At 41.0% G+C, this 18,531-nt stretch overlaps 1 protein-coding gene across 4 annotated transcripts in view; it reads right to left on the minus strand.

Moving 5' to 3' along the window:
• LOC132381214 (bcl-2 homologous antagonist/killer-like) overlaps positions 1 to 18,531 on the minus strand; it is a 106,982-nt gene that overhangs the window by 25,168 nt on the left and 63,283 nt on the right. For all 4 annotated transcript variants that reach the window (XM_059950538.1, XM_059950541.1, XM_059950542.1 and 1 more), the window contains 2 exons: positions 4,127 to 4,259; positions 745 to 888 (listed from right to left, as the gene is read on the minus strand). In XM_059950538.1, the coding sequence (XP_059806521.1) occupies positions 745 to 888; positions 4,127 to 4,259 (277 nt within the window). The remainder of the gene's footprint in view (positions 1 to 744; positions 889 to 4,126; positions 4,260 to 18,531) is intronic.

Raw genomic sequence — 18,531 nt, forward strand, 5'->3', positions numbered from 1 at the left:
TAATAATAAATTCCTTATTATTAAAACTGTATGTGTCCAGGCATCTACTGTTGTGACTCAAAGAACCAGTTATTTCCGTCACAACATCACCACAAGCAAAAAAGCATCCATCATAGGTGGAAAATTCCAGGTACAAATGCAAAATGGAATATTGTATACCTTAAAAATAATATGCCCAGAATAAAATGAATTTCAGGTTTGCATATGGTGTACTTTAATAATAAAATATACTTTGAACATCTCATTCAAGTGGCTGTGTGATAGAATAATTGCAAGTGGGTTCCAGGGGATGTGGCTTTGCTGGGTCACTTTGATTCACGATTTATATTCTTGTAACAATTGCAACTTAGGCATCATTTCATTCCTCTGACCTGCTTTAACTCAATCATATCCTAGTTCAAGCAAAAATTTACATTTCATACATTGGCTACAAAACAATCTAACACTTTCCAGGAACAAAAACCATTTCACAACTTGCTGAATAGCGACATCTTCAAATTAAAACTTGTTTTACCATAAAAAGGGCATTCAGTAACATTGTCATTTTGTTTGTCATGCTGAGCACAAATGATGACTCTTGTGTTTTGAGTAGAACCAAATATCATCAAATTATTTAGTTAAAACTATAAAATGTATCAGATTAAATGTATTAGTAAACTGTGTTTAAAATGTAAAGGCACATTCATATACAAACTACCGCATGCTCTATGTTAAGCAGAGTTTGATTTCACAATCGAAGCTTACCCATCAGCTATTTTGCAGAAGTAGTCATAGGCATTTTGTGCATTCAGTGGCAGTCTTGACAACAAATTGTTGAACTCCAGGTCATATCTTCGATTGATGTCATCTCCAATAACAGCAAGTTGCCGGCCTACAAGAGCTGTAGTACTGGTTGTTAAAAGTTAAAAAAAAGGAATGTAACACTGGAAACTCAAATTATGATGCCAGAAGTCTGAAATAAACATCCTGCTGGACAGTTTCAGGATAGGCAGCATTTGTGGATTAGAGGAAAATAGTTACTGTTTCTGGTTAATCACTTTCTCGGAACCAGGGTGGGGAAGAAATTCATTAGTGAAACTCAGCTGTAATCAACAGGGCTTCTGTCTGCATCTGTTCCATGCCTCAAACTTCTGTTCTTAACACTCCTCTTAACAACAGCAAGGATACTGTCCCACCCACACACTCCAACCTTTATCTTCCACATTGAATGCATCATGATTTAATTTTCACCAAGCTGGTACTGGTAACAGACACATCATCTCTTCTTCCAGCATTCTGAAAGGCTCTCTCCTCTGACTTCATGGTTCAATTTTCCATCTCCACCAATACCCATCTGTCCTTCCCACGACACCTGTCCTTTCACCTCTTTCCTGTCATTCAACAACCTAACCTGCCTACCTTAGTGAAGTAGTAGTCCGCTCATTTAATGTATTGCATTTGGTGGGAAATAAACCAGAGAGCTGTATAATGGGAAAAAAAACACAAACAAAAATTGGGTGACCACTTTGCTCTATTACAGAAACAAAGAAAACCTACTGCACAATACAGGGCCTTCAGTCCACAAAGCTGTGCCAACCATGTCCCTACCTTAGAAATTATATAGGGTTACCAAGAGCCTTCTATTTATCTGAGCTCCATGTACTTGTCCAGGAGTCTCTGAAAAGAGACTATCGTATCCGCCTCCACCACTATTGCCAGCAGCCCGTTCCATGCACTTACCGCTCTCTGTGTAAAAAAATTACCCGACATTTCCTCTGTACCTACTTCCAAGCACCTTAAAACGATGCTCTCTCCTGCTAGCCATTTCAGCCCTGGGAAAAAGCCTCTGACTATCCACACAATCAATGCACCTTATACATCTCTATCAGGTCACCTCTCATCCTCCACCTCTCCAAGGAAAAGAGCCCGAGTTCACTCAACCTATTCTTATAAGGCATACTCCCTAATCCAGGCAACATCCTTATAAATCTCCTCTGCACCCTTTTTATGGTTGTCACATCCTTCCTGTAGTGAGACGACCAGAACTGAGCACAGTACTCCAAGTGGGGTCTAACCAGAGTCCTATATAGCTACAAAATTACCTCTCGGCTCCTAAAATCAATCTCACGACTGATGAAAGCCAATGCACCATATGCTTTCTTAACCACAGTCAACCTGTGCAGCAGCTTTGAGTGTCCTATGGACTCGGACCCCAAGGTCCCTCTGATCCACCACACTGCCAAGAGTCTTACCATTAATACAATATTCTGCCATCATATTTGACCCACTAAAATGAACTACCTCACACTTATCTGCATTGAACTCCATCATGAGCTATTGATCAAGCCTGAGCTTCAAGCTACTTTTCATTCATTCTGAAATTCATTCTAACTTTTTGATTTGGCCTCTTATGCTTGGCTTTGATTCGATAGTGAAGTTCAATGCATGATATCTCATCTTCTGACAAGGCATGTCAACAGCTCTCGGGACTACTTCAAACTCAACAATTTCAGCTGACCAGCATTTTCAGTTGTTATTAGTATTGATCAATTCTGCCAAATGGTTGGTCTATAATCTTAGCTGTGTTTCTCTCTCACCTGACCATTTGGGCATCTTCAGCACTCCATTTTTCCTTGCTGGATTTGCAGCAACTGGTCACCATCTTTCAATTTCTTAACCTACCCATATCTGTTTGCAGATTGAATCCCTTTCACAACTTGCTAACTTGCCTTTGTATCAGCAAATCTTGCTACAGTACATTCAATACCTTCATCCAAGTTATCAACACAGATTATGAATAGTTAATTTCTGTGGTACACTAATGGTCAATCTGAAAATGATCTACAGGTGTCCCCCTCCGCTTTATAAAGATAGAGTGTTCCTATGAAACCCTTCTTAAGTCAAAATGGTGGAAAGCGAAGAACCATTAATTTATCTGGGAAAAATTTTCGTAAAAGCAAAAATCCTCTTTGTAATGTGAAAACAGGTTACTAATGCAGGTCTTTTGTAAAAGTTGTGTAAAGCGAACACTCGTAAAGCGGGGGACACCTGTATTTATTCTTATCATTTTCTATTAATTAGCCATAAGCCTATCCATGCCAATATTATTCACAAAAAATTATACTCTTAGCTTGAGTTGTCTCTACCCTAATCCCTCTGTCCAGTCCATTACGCCCTAGCAATAGGAAACAAGTTTGATTTCAATCTTTTCTTTATTTATGTGTAAACATCTGAAATAGATATTTCTCTTGGTAGACATTGCCCACCCGAGTATATCCAGCATTCATTTTTAACTCCAAGAACCCAAACAAACTGGAGCATTTGGAAGAGATGGTGCACATGCCAAACTATTGACTAAATGAAATCTTGCAATAATTACACAGTCCATGATTCTATTTGCATGCTTTTATTAAATTAATTTTACAACAGCTTAAATTTTTCACTGAACACAAAATGATCAAAACAAAAACTAAATGAAAATGAGATCCTTTTACTCACTCCATATTAGTTATTCTACCAATATTTCCTTTTTGAAAAAAAATTAGTTTGCTCTAATAAGTTAAACTCAAAGGTCAAAAGGCTGCGGACTTGTCTAAATTAGATTCCCTGCATGCAGTGGAAATGGGTATAGTGAGATGAAATATCTTAATGTTCTTCTGGTTTAGATGGGCATTAAAAATGTATTGAAACTGCTTTGGAAAACTTCCAAAGTCAACAGCCATAAAACAGATTAACAGCCAGCTGGAGGGAAATGGATTAAGGCAAATCAGTTTGGATTTATTTAGGGAAAACTGTGATAGTATTTTTGATGAAGGTACATATATATAGCATTGAATATGGTGTACATCAACTTCTGAAGCCTTTTGGTGAAGTGTTCTCTAATACCTTAGCAGCAAAGTGGTAGGAGCTGGCAATAAAAGGACATTGATATCATATCTACATATCAAAACAGTTATATGGTTGTTTTCTGACAGGAGGAAGATGAATAGTAGCATTTCCCAGGGATTGGCATCAGGACATTTTGGGACAGGGAGGGGTCTACTGTATACTAGTATCAATATTGAGGATGCTTTTATTGTGAATTGTATTCATTTAGCATTTGCACCTATATCAAACCTTTAAGTTGACATATAATGCCAACATTTACCTATTAGTAGGCTGATGCATGCCGGTTATCTCTGGATCATCTGGAAGTTCCCCTTGTTCCTCCCTCTCTGTGCAGTACCGGAAGAATACATAACTCTTGAAGACATCTTCGGTCTCTTCCACAACATCTAATTCTAGAAGCACAAACAGTACACTGTTGCATTGTAACAGGTGCTGGTTTTACATTTGCTTTTTCAATTATGAGCAGAAAGTCTTTTGACACACGTCCTTGACTATTGTATTGTTTCACAGCATTTAAAGCAAATAGTAGTTGTATTAAATATAGCTTTTCACAAGACAACAAATTCCTTCATATTCAAATTACTCAGTTTTCCCCAAAGCTGATAATCTGCGCAAAAAACTGCTGACTGGCTATTCAAACAATATTAACATTCCAATAAGACGTAAATTTAGCCTACACCACCACCTCAGATAGGTACAAGTGATTTTCTAGCTCCATTTCAAAAGGAATATTTCAGGCATTTTTGGTCAACAGTTGTTATTAAATAACCCCAAAACAGAGCTAGCCTTCATTGCATTAGTTGCAAGACCTTTCGTGCAGAATTTAGCTGCTATATTTCTTATGCTACATTAGTAACTACACTTCAAAAGCACTTTGACTGTAAAGCATATTGGAACAGCTTAACAGGATAGTCACAACAGAAATGCAACCTTCTTTTATGATCCTTTTGTTGGTACACTTAATCTTTAAATAGGCACAATTCCATGAAGTTGATGTACGTGACATGTCCTCACCTCCTAAGATTAATAGATAAATTGCACAATAGAATTTCTGTAATGAAACTGATGATAAATGGATCCAGAGAGTTAAGATCCTGTAAAATGTATGAGAAATAAACTTTAATTATGTTATAACTGTTGTATCTCATTAACATTTTGTATGAACTTTGAGAAGTCTCATGTTGGAATTGGTTTATTATTGTCACATTTACAAGATGGAGTGAAAAGCTGGTCTTGCATACTGCTCATAGATTAATTCATGAAAATAATAATAATGTAGAATAAAGTAAAATAGCTACATAAGAAGTACTGTGCTGGTCAAAAACAGCTGTCCAGCTCAGAAATACATCCTTGATCCATGGTCCATACCAAACATTAATCTTCAACATTAATCAATGTTCTTCAACATTAATCCAATTTGCTAGCAAATGGTCTGTAACCTTTTCTGCCTTGGCAATTCAAATATTCATCCAGATCAGGTGTTAAACATAGAATAACACAGCACAGTACAGACCCTTTGGCCTACAATGTTGTGCTGACCCTTAAACCCTGTCTCCCATATAACCCCCCAACTTAAATTCCTCCATATACCTGTCTAGTAGTCTCTTAAATTTCACTAGTGTATCTGCCTCCACCACTGACTCAGGCAGTGCATTCCATGCACCAACCACTCTCTGAGTGAAAAACCTTCCTCTAATATCTCCCTTGAACTTCCCTCCCCTTACCTTAAAGCCATGACCTCTTGTATTGAGCAGTGGTGCCCTGGGGAAGAGGCACTGGCTGTCCACTCTATCTATTCCTCTTAATATCTTGTATACCTCTATCATGTCTCCTCTCATCCTCCTTCCCTTCAAAGAGTAAAGACCTAGCTCCCTTAATCTCTGATCATAATGCATACTCGCTGTTGGCGCATGGCCTAGTGGATAAGGCATCGGTCTAGTGATCTGAAGGTCACTGGTTCGAGCCTCAGCTGAGGCAGCATGTTCTGTCCTTGAGCAAGGCACTTAACAATACATTGCTCTGCGACAACACTGGTGCCAAGCTGCTTGGGTCCTAGTGCCCTTCCCCTGGACAACATCGGTGGTGTGGAGAGGGGAAGGCTTGCAACTGCCGGTCTGCCATACAACCCTGCCCAGGCCTGTGCCCTGGAAACCTTCCAGGCGCAAATCCATGGTCTCACGAGATTAACAGATGCCTATAATGCATACTCTCTAAACCAGGCAGCATCCTAGTAAATCTCCTCTATACCATTTCCAAAGCTTCAACATCCTTCAACGACCAGAACTGGGGACAGTACTCCAAGTGGGGCCTAACCAGAGTTTTATAGAGCTGCATCATTCCCCGCGACTCTTAAACTCTATCCCTCGACTTATGAAAGCTAACACCCCATAAGCTTTCTTAACTACCCTATCTACCTGTGAGGCAATTTTCAGAGATCTGTGGACATGTACCCCCAGATCCCTCTGCTCCTCCACACTCCTAAGTATCCTACCATTTACTTTGTACTCTGCCTTAGAGTTTGTCCTTCCAAAGTGTACCACCTCACATTTCTCTGGGTTGAACTCCATCTGCCACTTCTCAGCCCACTTCTGCATCCTATCAATGTCTCTCTGCAATCTTCGACAATCCTCAACACTATCCACAACACCACCAACCTTTGTGTCGTCTGCAAACTTGCCAACCCACCCTTCTACCCCCACATCCAGGTAGTTAATAAAAATCACAAAAAGTAGAGGTCCCAGAACCGATCCTTGTGGGACACCACTAGTCACAATCCTCCAGTCCAAATGTACTCCCTCCACCACAACCCTCTGCTTTCTGCAGGCAAGCCAATTCTAAATCCACCTGGTCAAACTTCCCTGGATCCCATGCCTTCTGACTTTCTGAATAAGCCAACTGTGTGGTACCTGTCAAATGCCTTACTAAAATCCATGGGATCACATCCACTGCACTATCCTCATCTATATGCCTGGTCACCTCCTCAAAGAACTCTATCAGGCTTATTAGGCACGATCTGCCCTTCACAAAGCCATACTGACTGTCCCTGATCAGACCATGATCAGCAGTGGAAGATATTCTTGGGGATAATACAAAAGATGCAAAAGCAGTTCATTCCAATGAGAAGGAAGGATTCAAAGAGGGGGAAGGGGCCACAGTGGTTGACAAAGGAAGTCAGAGATTGCATAGCATAAAAGAAAAAGAAGTATGACAGGGCTAAGATGAGTGGGAATACAGATGATTGGGAAAGTTTTAAGGAACAGCAGATCTTGACTAAAAAAGCAATACGGAGAGAAAAAATCAGGTATGAGCTCAGTCTAGCCAGGAATATAAAAGGGGATAGCAAAAGCTTTTTTAGCTATGTGAAGAGAAAGAAGATAGTTAAGAACAATGTTGGCCCCTTGAAGAATGAATTGGGAGAAATTGTTATGGGAAACAGGGAAATGGCAACAGAATTTAATGCGTACTTTAGATCTGTCTTCACCAGGGAGGACACAAGCAATCTCCCAGATGTATGGATGGGCCAGGGTCATAAGATATCAGAGGAATTGAGACAGATTGACATCAGGAAAGAAACTGTGATGAGTAGACTGGTAGGACTGAAGGCCAATAAATCCCCGGGTCCGGATGGTCTGCATCCGAGGGTTCTAAAAGAGGTGGCTCAGGAAATTGCGGATGCATTGGTAATCATTTTCCAATGTTCCTTTGATTCAGGATCAGTTCCTGAAGATTGGAGAGTGGCTAATGTTATCCCACTTTTCAAGAAGGGAAGGAAGGAGAAAACAGAGAACTATCGCCCTGTTAGCCTAACGTCAGTCGTGGGGAAGATGCTTGAGTCCATTATTAAGGACGAAATAGTGACACATCTTGATGGCAGTAATAGAATTAGGCCGAGCCAGCATGGATTTACCAAGGGCAAATCATGCTTGACTAATCTGTTGGAGTTTTTTGAGGGTGTAACAGGGATGTTAGACGAGGGTAAGCCAATGGATGTTGTGTACCTAGATTTTCAGAAGGCATTCGATAAGGTGCCACATAGGAGATTGGTGAGTAAAATCAGAGCTCATGGCATTGGGGGCAGGGTTTCAACATGGATAGAAAACTGGTTGGCAGATAGAAAGCAAAGGGTAGCAGTGAATGGGTGTTTCTCGGACTGGCTGGAGGTGACTAGTGGGGTACCACATGGCTCTGTATTGGGACCACAGCTCTTTACAATTTATGTCAACGATTTAGATGAGGGCATTGAAAACTATATCAGCAAGTTTGCTGATGATACCAAACTGGGTGGCAGTGTGACATGCGAAGAGGACGTTAGGAGAATACAGGGAGACTTAGATAGGCTGGGTGAGTGGGCAGATACTTGGCAGATGTCATTCAATGTGAATAAATGTGAAGTTATCCACTTTGGAAGCAGGAACAAGAGGGCGGAGTATTGTCTGAACGGTGTAGAATTAGGTAAGGGAGAAATGCAAAAAGACCTAGGAGTCCTAGTTCACCAGTCAATGAAGGTGAATGAGCAAGTGCAACAGGCAGTGAAGAGGGCAAATGGAATGTTGGCCTTTATTACAAGGGGAATTGAGTACAAGAGCAAGGACGTCCTTTTGCATTTGTACAGGGCCCTGATGAGACCACACCTGGAATATTGTGTACAGTTTTGGTCTCCAGGTTTGAGGAAGGACATTCTGGCAATTGAGGAAGTGCAGCGTAGATTCACTAGGTTGATTCCTGGGATGGCAGGGCTGTCTTACGCAGAGAGATTGGAGAGATTGGGCTTGTACACACTAGAATTGAGGAGATTGAGAGGGGATCTGATTGAAACGTTTAAGATAATTAAAGGAATTGATAGGATTGAGGCAGGAAATATGTTCCAGATGTTGGGAGAGTCCAGTACCAGAGGGTATGGATTGAGAATAAGAGGTCAGTTATTTAAAACAGAGTTGAGGAAGAACTTCTTCTCCCAGAGAGTTGTGGAGGTGTGGAATGCACTGCCTCGGAAGACGGTGGAGGCCAATTCTCTGGATGCTTTCAAGAAGGAGCTAGATAGATATCTGATGGATAGGGGAATCAAGGGATATGGGGACAAGGCAGGGACTGGGTATTGATAGTGAATGATCAGCCATGATCTCAGAATGGCGGTGCAGACTCGAGGGGCCGAATGGTCTACTTCTGCACCTATTGTCTATTGTCTAATGTATTTTAACAACTCCAACACCTCCTCTCCCTTAATATCAACATGCTCCAGAACATCAACCTCACTCATATTGTCCTCACGTCATCAAATTCCTTCTCATTGGTGAATACCGAAGTGAAGTATTCATTGAGGACCTTGCTCACTTCCACAGCCTCCAGGCACATCTTCCCACCTTTATCTCTAATCTGTCCTATCTGCACTATGTCAACTTTTTGTTTTTCACATAATTGAAGAATGCCTTGGGATTTCCTTTACCCTATTCACCAAGGCCTTCTCATGCCCCCTTCTTGCTCTCCTCAGCCCCTTCTTAAGCTCCTTTCTTGCTACCTATATTCCTCAATAGACTCATCTGATCCTTACTTCCTGAACCTCACGTATGCTGCTTTCTTCCATCTGACTAGATTCTCCACCTCACTTGTCACCCATGGTTCCTTCACCCTAACATTCTTTATCTTTCTCACCAAGACAAATTTATCCCTAACATCCTGCAAGAGATCCCTAAACATCGAACACATGTCCATAGTACATTTCCCTGCAAAAACATCATCCCAATCCACACCCACAAGTTCTAGCCTTATAGCCTCATAATTTGCCCTTCCCCATTAATAATTTTCCTCTCCTCTCTGATTCTATCCTTTTCCATGACAATGCTAAAGGTCAGGGAGCAGTGATCACTGTCCCCCAGATGCTCACCCACTGACAGATCTGTGACCTGACCCAGTTCGTTACCCAATACTAGATCTAGTATGGCATTCCCCCTAGTCGGCCTGTCAACATACTGTGACAGGAATCCATCCTGGACACACTTAACAAACTCTGCCCCATCTAAACCCTTGGAACTAATCAAGTGCCAATCAATATTAGGGAAGTTAAAGTCACCCATGATAACAACCCTGTTATTTTTGTACCCTTCCAAAATCTACCTCCCAATCTGCTCCTTGGCATCTCTGCTGCTACCAGGGGGCCTATAGAATACTCCCAATAGAGAAACTGCTCCCTTCCTGTTCCTGACATCTACCCATACTGACTCAAAAGAGGATCCTGCTATATTACCCATCCTTTCTGTAGCTGTAATAGTATCCCTTGATCAGTAATGCCACCCCTCCTCCCCTTTCCCCCCCCTGAAATCCAGGAATATTGAGAATCCTTTCTGCCCTGGTGCCAGCCAAGTCTCATTAATGGCCACTACACCATAATTCCATGAATGTATCCAAGCTCTCAGCTCATCACCTTTGTTCCTGATGCTTCTTAAATTGAAGTATACACACTTCAGCCCTTCTACCTTGCTACCTTTATACCCTTTATTCTGCATCTCTTTCCCCAATAAATACCTCTTTATATGTTAGATCTGGCTTCACTCCATGCACAATACTTGCTGCTCTCGAGTGACCTTTATCCTCCTCCACCTCACTATCTGCTCTGACACTCTCTTTCCCCTCACCCTGCAACCTTTTGGTTCCCAACCTTTTTTTTAAAGAAAAAATGCTGTGGACCCCTACCATTATCTGAGGGGTCCACGGACCCTAGATTGGGAACCCCTGATCTAGATACTGAGCTGTTGTATTTGGTTCTGCCATCCACTCAGACAGCACATTTCAGATTCCACGTGGAACCCTTATCCTCCAAACCTTTTCCTCGAGTTTTTAAGGCCTAGTTTCCTCCTATTAAATGCTGATGCTGGATATCTGAAACAGAAGTAGAAGAAAATGCTGGATAGTCACAGATCAAGTAGTAGCTGGAAGGAATGAAAAATTATAATCAACATTTCAAACCCCATGTCTGAACCATTAACTATTCCTTTTTCATAGATGCTAGTTGAACTACTGTGTGTTTCTAGTATCTTCTGGTTTGTTTCTTATTATCTATTCTAACCATGCCCATGGAAATATTGTATACTTTAAATCAGGTTCCCCTTCAGGTCTTTCTGCTGCAAAGAAAACAAAACCAGCCTCTCCTCATAAACAAAGTGCCTCACCCTTGGAAATGTTCTGGTGATTCTCCTCTGCCTTCAATTCAACAATTCCACTTGTAAAAACCACAATTGCACAGTACTCCAGCTATAGTCCAACCAATATTTTATACAGCTATACAACAAATTGCCTGTCCTTGTACTCTGACACCTCAGTTATTGAGCCTAGAAACACATATATCTTCAGACCTTATCAACTCATGATGCCAATTTCAGTAATCTTTGGACTTGTAAAAAGACCCCATTGCTCAATATTTCTTTGGATTGCAAAAATCTGAACGTGCCTTACCCTTAGTCCTTCTAAAGTGCATTATTTCACACTTATCCAGATTAAACTCCACCTACCCATTTTACAAACTGATTAATATCTCCTGACAATCCATGACTACTAATTTTCATGTCATCTTTATGCTTACAAAATCACACCTCTGACATTCACAGCCAAATCATTAACACATATGACAGGCAGCAATAGTTGCAGCACCATCCTTATAGTGCACCACAGGCTCAAAATCACAAAAATTACCATAGAAACATAGAAAACCTACAGCACAATACAGGCCCATCGGCCCACAGAATTGTGCTGAACATGTTCCTACCTTAGAAATTACTAGGCTTACTTATAGACCTCTATTTTACTAAGCTCCATGTACCTATCTAAAAGCCTCTTAAAAGACCGCCTCCACCACCATTGCCAGCAGCCCATTCCATGCACTCAGTGAGTAAAAAAAAACACTTACCCCTGACATCTCCTCTGTACCTACTCCCCAGCACCTTAAACCTGTGTCCTTTTGTGGCAACCATTTCATTCCTGGAAAAAGCCTCTATCAATGCCAATAAATGCCTCTCATCATCTTGTACACCTCTATCAGGTCACCTCTCATCCTCCATCGCTTCAAGGAGAAAAGGCCGAGTTCACTCAACCTATTCTCATAAGGCATACTTCCCAATCCAGGTGGCATCCTTGTAAATCTCCTCTGCACCCTTTCGATGGCTTCCAAATCCTTCCTGTAGTGAGGCGACCAGAACTGAGCACAGTACTCCAAGTGGGGTCTGACCAGGGTCCTATATAGCTGCAACATTACCTCTCGGCTCCTAAATTCAGTTCCACGATAGACGAAGGCCAATACACCATACGCCTTCTTAACCACCAAGTCAATCTGCAACAGCTGCTTTGAGCATCCTATGGACTCTGATCCTAAGATCCCTCTGGTCCTCCACAATGCAGAGAGTCTTACCATTAATACTACATTCTGCCATCATATTTGACCTACCAAAATGAACTACTTCATACTTACCGGGGTTGAACTCCATCTGCCACTTCTCAGCCCAGTTTTGCATCCTATCAATGTCCCGCTGTAACCTCTGACAGCCCTTCACATAATCCACAACCCCTCCAACCTTCATGTCATCAGCAAACTTACTAACCCATCCCTCCACTTCCTCATCTATGTCACTTATAAGAATCACGAAGAGTAAGGATCCCAGAACAGATCCCTGAGGCACTCCACTGGTGACCGACCTCCATGCTGAATATGACCTATCTACAACCATTCTTTGCCTTCTGTGGGCAAGCCAGTTCTGGATCCACTCTAGCTTCACTTCCCATCTCCTTCACCAAGCAAATTTAGGCTCTAATCTCTTGACATTTGGATTAGTTTCCCACATGGAATTTTGGCAAGGGCCTTAATGAAGATTACTACAAGACTACAACTGCACTGACTTCAACATCTTTTGTTCCCCTTCAAAATTTATTCAGGATTTTCCCTTAATTAAATCAAGGTGACCATCTTCACTAGTAACTGTTCTTTCAAGTGTAGGTTAATCTGGCCCATGAAGACCTACTCCAATAATTTCCTTACCACTGATGTTAGATTCGTAAACCAAGCTTACCTCTGCTGACCATCTTGGATAAAAGATTCCACATTCGGAATCATCATTGACATTTGATCTGTAACTACTGAAGGTTTAAAAAATTCCTCCCCTACCTCCAATAACAACCTGGTATTCAGTTATTAAGATCCAGCAGATCTAACTATATTTAGGCCTGCGAAGGCACCTAATAACTCCTCCTCGTTATTAAGATGTACTGACATTCACCCTATCGATTCTCAAGATTCTACTGCCTTTTACCTTAGTGCATTCCGATAAATATTCATTTAAGGTCTCACTGAGATTTTCTGACTCCATACACAATTTGACATTCTGATCCCTAATAGGCAGTATACAATATACTACAGTATACATATACAATTTCCTTAAATGCCAGTGATATTTCACTTCTTCATTGCCTTCCTGATCCCTTTTCCAGTCCTCTTTCTTACCATTCCTTTACTTCCTAAACTGCAGAGGAGCCTCTGGTGCATTCAGTCCTCTGTGAGATATGCTTCCTTCACACCACTCCAGCACCAACACTCACACCACTCCAGCACCAACACCCCATTTTTTTTTAAAGCAAATCCCTAGATTTTATTTCCTTTTACCCTTATGAAGCACATTGAAAAACATTTCTACTTGTCGACTGTAGGCCTATCTATTTCCCGTTTACCTTTGCCAAGTCCTGTTTTAGGATATTGTAATGGCCCTTCATCCAACCACAACCATCTTTATCCATTGACATAACTACCTTAAAACAGAGTTAAGGTTACCAACTCTGAACTGCTCTCTCAATAACACTCCAACTAGTTGTCCGGCCATATTACCCAACATTTGGTCTAGTAATGGCACCTTTCTAGTTTGGTTATGTACATTCCCAATTGGCAACGACAACATACCCTAGTTTTGCCCTTTCCGACATGCCTACTACTTGTTCATTTAGCTGGTTGCCTACTACAGAGATGCAGGTCCTGTTGAAATCATGGTTCAGTTGTTTTTTTAAAAAAAAGTTTGTCGGGATGCTTTTGGGGACAAAGAGGGGAATTGGAGGTCAGCTTTGGATTTAGGGACAGTGATGTGAAGGGAGTTAGGGGTCAGGTCATCGGTCTGCATTTGAAGTCCAGTGACACGGATTGGTGAAGGACATCTGCAATCCAGTCATCTGCAGTCTGTATGAGCAGGATCAAGTTCAGTTCATTGTCATTCAACCGTACACCTACATACCACCAAACAGAACAATGGATCTTTAAACATTCAAAGTTTGTTTTCTAATTCCAGGCTATCCTTGAAATACAGCTAGTCATGTCTGCCTTTTACAATGTACATTCAGTGTTGCAGATGAGCAGTCTGCTTATTAGAGACAAAGTAATTTGAACAAAGCTTCTTAGGGTCAAAAATTTTGTACAAATTATATTCCTGTACTCCGGGGAACACCAACACAATTGAATTCTGCTGACTGAAGGTAAGTATTTCTTTACCAAAAGATGCTTCACAGCAAATAGAATATCTTGAGGTGCAATTTTCAAGGTACACACAGGTTCAGTTCATCACTAACTTTCTATCTTATTAGGCAACATCCACCAAAGCGTTTAACTCACTCTTCTTATAGTCTTAAATTTTAATTCGTAATATCAATAAACCAGTTTTTCCACAAATTCTATAATTTAAGTTTATCTTTTAAAGAAAGCTCTCAAATTCAAAATACAGAGGATTTTGGTTAATTGGGCCATCGGTTAATCAGGGCAGCCATTTACTTGGGACAGTTAAAGAACAAAAACTAATCAAAAAAATAGTCAGGTTTTACTTTATTTATTTGGGACACGATGTCTCTCAAGTGGGGCAGGAGATTGTCAGTCATGTGCACTTATGTGGCTGTTGGACACTACACTGTGTTCAAAGTGAACAGTTCATGCCAGTTGCTTGTGCTTGTGTTATTTCATCCACTTGGGCCAACGGATGCCAATTCAAAAAGGCAGTGATATTTGATTTTAAATTTTGAAATAAAAAATTTGAAACTCTTGCAAACATACCACGAAAAGATTTGACACTAGTTGAAAAAAATTACCCTACTGGATCAAATTAAAAATGATTCGCCCAACACCACTCATTGTCAGCTGGCAAGATAACTGGAGTGCTGAGATCTGCAATGCACGCTTGATAAACTGTGAGAAGAATGGGCATTATGTGAGGGACAAAAAGGAACATTGCAAACCAGAAATGTGAAGGGAAGGATCCAGATATTGAAGAGGCTTTCAATCGATGGTTTTCCATTGTAACTGGATGAGATGTGTGTGCACGTATGTCAGTGGACCAAAGTCAGAGAAGCTAGCTAAGAAGATGGATCATGAATATTTTAATGCAACAGATATGTTTGTCTCAATGGAAATGTAGGTACGACACTGAATTTAAGAAAACACAGACAGAAAGGTGGTGCTGATGCTGTAAGTGCAGAAACATGGAAATCTACAAAACTTCCCAATTTGCTTCAAAAAATTGTGCAGATGACATCTACAATGTCAATGAAACAGGATTTTTTAAAAAAATTGTGTTACGCCAGACAGCTCCCTTTCCTACAGAGAAGCAAAGCTATCAGGTTCAAAGAAAGCAATGGATCACCCAACTGTGTAGTGTTGTATAAATGTCAGGAACAGTGTTAAACCTTGATGCTTTAAGGGGCCAAGAATGGATAGTTATCAGCTGAGTACTATGCTCAAAAGAATGCATGGCTGACTTCTGAATTTTTTAAAGAAATGGCTGATAAGTTGAAATGTAGAGCTACAGCAGAAATAAAGCAAATTTCTGCTTGTTGACAATTTTGCAGCATTTGTAGAATGTTAGAGAAATTTCCAGCTGGAACTTCTGCCAATGCAATATCAATGCATATCAATGGATATGTGAATCAAAGATTTAAAGACTTTGTATTGCAGGAAGTTGATGAACCACATTCTTGAAGCAAATGTAGGAAATCTACTGACATCTTCAACAGCTAAGGAAGTGAATGCAAAGATTAACCTTTTACTGGCAGTGCATTTGTTCGTGATAGCTGATGAGAAATAAAGAGCAAGACAATTCAGAACTATTTTGCTCACTGCAGTTTCAAACATTCAGACTTAGAAATGCTGAAAACAGTCTGAATGAAAATAAAATGATTTTCTTACTTCAATAAGTTAGGAATTATGCAGAGTTTTAAGTATCGACAATCATCTTGCATGTTACAATGAAAATGAAGTTTTGGAGGACACAATCATGTCCTAGTCCTAGTTCATCAGTCAATGAAGGTGAATGAGCAAGTGCAACAGGCAGTGAAGAGGGCAAATGGAATGTTGGCCTTTATTACAAGGGGAATTGAGTACAAGAGCAAGGATGTCCTTTTGCATTTGTACAGGGCCCTGGTGAGACCACACCTGGAATACTGTGTACAGTTTTGGTCTCCAGGTTTAAGGAAGGACATTCTGGCAATTGAGGAAGTGCAGCGTAGATTCACTAGGTTGATTCCTGGGATGGCAGGGCTGTCTTACGCAGAGAGATTGGAGAGATTGGGCTTGTACATGCTGGAATTGAGGAGATTGAGAAGGGATCTGATTGAAACGTTTAAGATAATTAAAGGATTTGATAGGATTGAGGCAGGAAATATGTTCCAGATGTTGGGAGAGTCCAGTACCAGAGAGCATGGATTGAGAATAAGAGGTCAGTTATTTAAAACAGAGTTGAGGAAGAACTTCTCCCAGAGAGTTGTGGAGGTGTGGAATGCACTGCCTCGGAAGACGGTGGAGGCCAATTCTCTGGATGCTTTCAAGAAGGAGCTAGATAGATATCTGATGGATAGGGGAATCAAGGGATATGGGGACAAGGCAGGGACTGGGTATTGATAGTGAATGATCAGCCAAGATCTCAGAATGGCGGTGCAGACTCGAGGGGCCGAATGGTCTACTTCTGCACCTATTGTCTATTGTCTATGAAAATAGTAAGGTGGGGAATATGAAGACAAGGAAAGTGATGAGGATGATAGAAATGAACCAGAGTTAGGGACTACACAGGATGGCAGGAAACTTACTGTTGTATTAAGGCAACAAAGGCAGTCCATTATCTGCATCAGGTGTTTGCACTGATTCAGTCACTTACAATCAAAAGCACATAGCAGCAAACACTCCATAAATTCATGCCAATGACTATTAGTCATAGAAAAGTACAGCACAGACCAGGTCCTTTGGCCCATCTAGTCCATGCAAAACCCTTTAAACTGCCTACTCTCATCGACCTGCACCAGAATCATAGCCCTCCATACACCTACCCAAACTTCTCTTAAATGTTGAAATTGAGCTTGCATGCACCACTTGCACTGCCAGCTCATTCCACACTCTCATGACTCTGAGTGAAGAAGTTTTCCCTTATGTTTCTCTAAAACTTTTCACCTATCATCCTTTACCCATGACCTCTGGCTGTAGTCACTACCAACCTCAGTGGAAAAAGTCTGCTTGCATTTACACGACCTATACCCCTCAATTTTGAATAACTCAAACCTCACAATTGTCTAGATCAAATTCCATCTGCCATTTTTCAGCTGGTCCAGATCCAAATGCAAGCCACGATAGTGTTTGTGTTTCAGATTTTTGTATTTTCTCTCCATTTGGAAAATAGTTAATCCTTCCATTTCTTCTACCAAAGTGCATGACCATACATTTCCGAACACTGTATTCCACCTACCATTTCTTTGCCTATTCTCCTAATTGGTCTGTCCTTCTGTAGCCACGCTATTTTCTCAAAACTAGCTGCCCCTCTACCCATCTTTATATTGTCTGCAAACTTTACAACAAAACCATGAGTTCAATCATCCAAATCACTGACATATAACGTAAAATAATTGATCCCAACACAGACATCTGTGGAACACCACTAGTCACCGGCAGCCAGTCAGAAGAGGCTCTCTTTATTCCCAATCTTTGCCTCCTGCCAATTCCTGGTAGAATTCATGCTAATTCATGCTAGAATTCTTCCTGTAATGCTTGCAGCTTGTTGAGCAGCCTCATGTGTCACACCTTGTCAAAGGCCTTCTGAAAATCCACCCAGTCTAAGCATGCCCAGACAAGACAGAAAACTTTTCAGCTTACATTGTGGGCAATATTTTAACTGACTTGAATTGTGAATTGAAATAACAAATATAGGTGATTTAAATAAAATGTACGTGATAGGGAAATTCCATGGTGATTTTCAAGATCATCAGTCCAAAATCAACAAGATACACCCAAAAGTATTCAGGTAGCAAAATCTTTCTTATCCAGTGAGACCTGACCATTGTGACTTTCCTCTGACAGGTCATTCTTCTGCACCCCCCCCCCCTTAAACAGTATCCAAAGTGGTATATCTGTTGTTGAGGGGGGGGGGGGGTGGCTACAGAGACACTCTTAACTGGCTGTTTAACCCTTCCCTCACCTGTCACCCTGTTTGCTGGATCCAGCACCTTGGGTGTAACTACCTCTCTATATGTCCTATTTATCACCCCATCAGCCTTCTGAATGATCCAGAGTTCATCCAGTTCCAGCTACAGCTCCTTAAAGCAGAGTGTTAGAGCTGCAGCTAGATACACTTCTCACAGGTGAAGTCATCAAAAACTCTGGAGGTCTCCCTGGCCCCC

This window comes from Hypanus sabinus, chromosome 25, assembly GCF_030144855.1.
Source record: "Hypanus sabinus isolate sHypSab1 chromosome 25, sHypSab1.hap1, whole genome shotgun sequence".
NCBI lineage: Eukaryota > Metazoa > Chordata > Chondrichthyes > Myliobatiformes > Dasyatidae > Hypanus > Hypanus sabinus.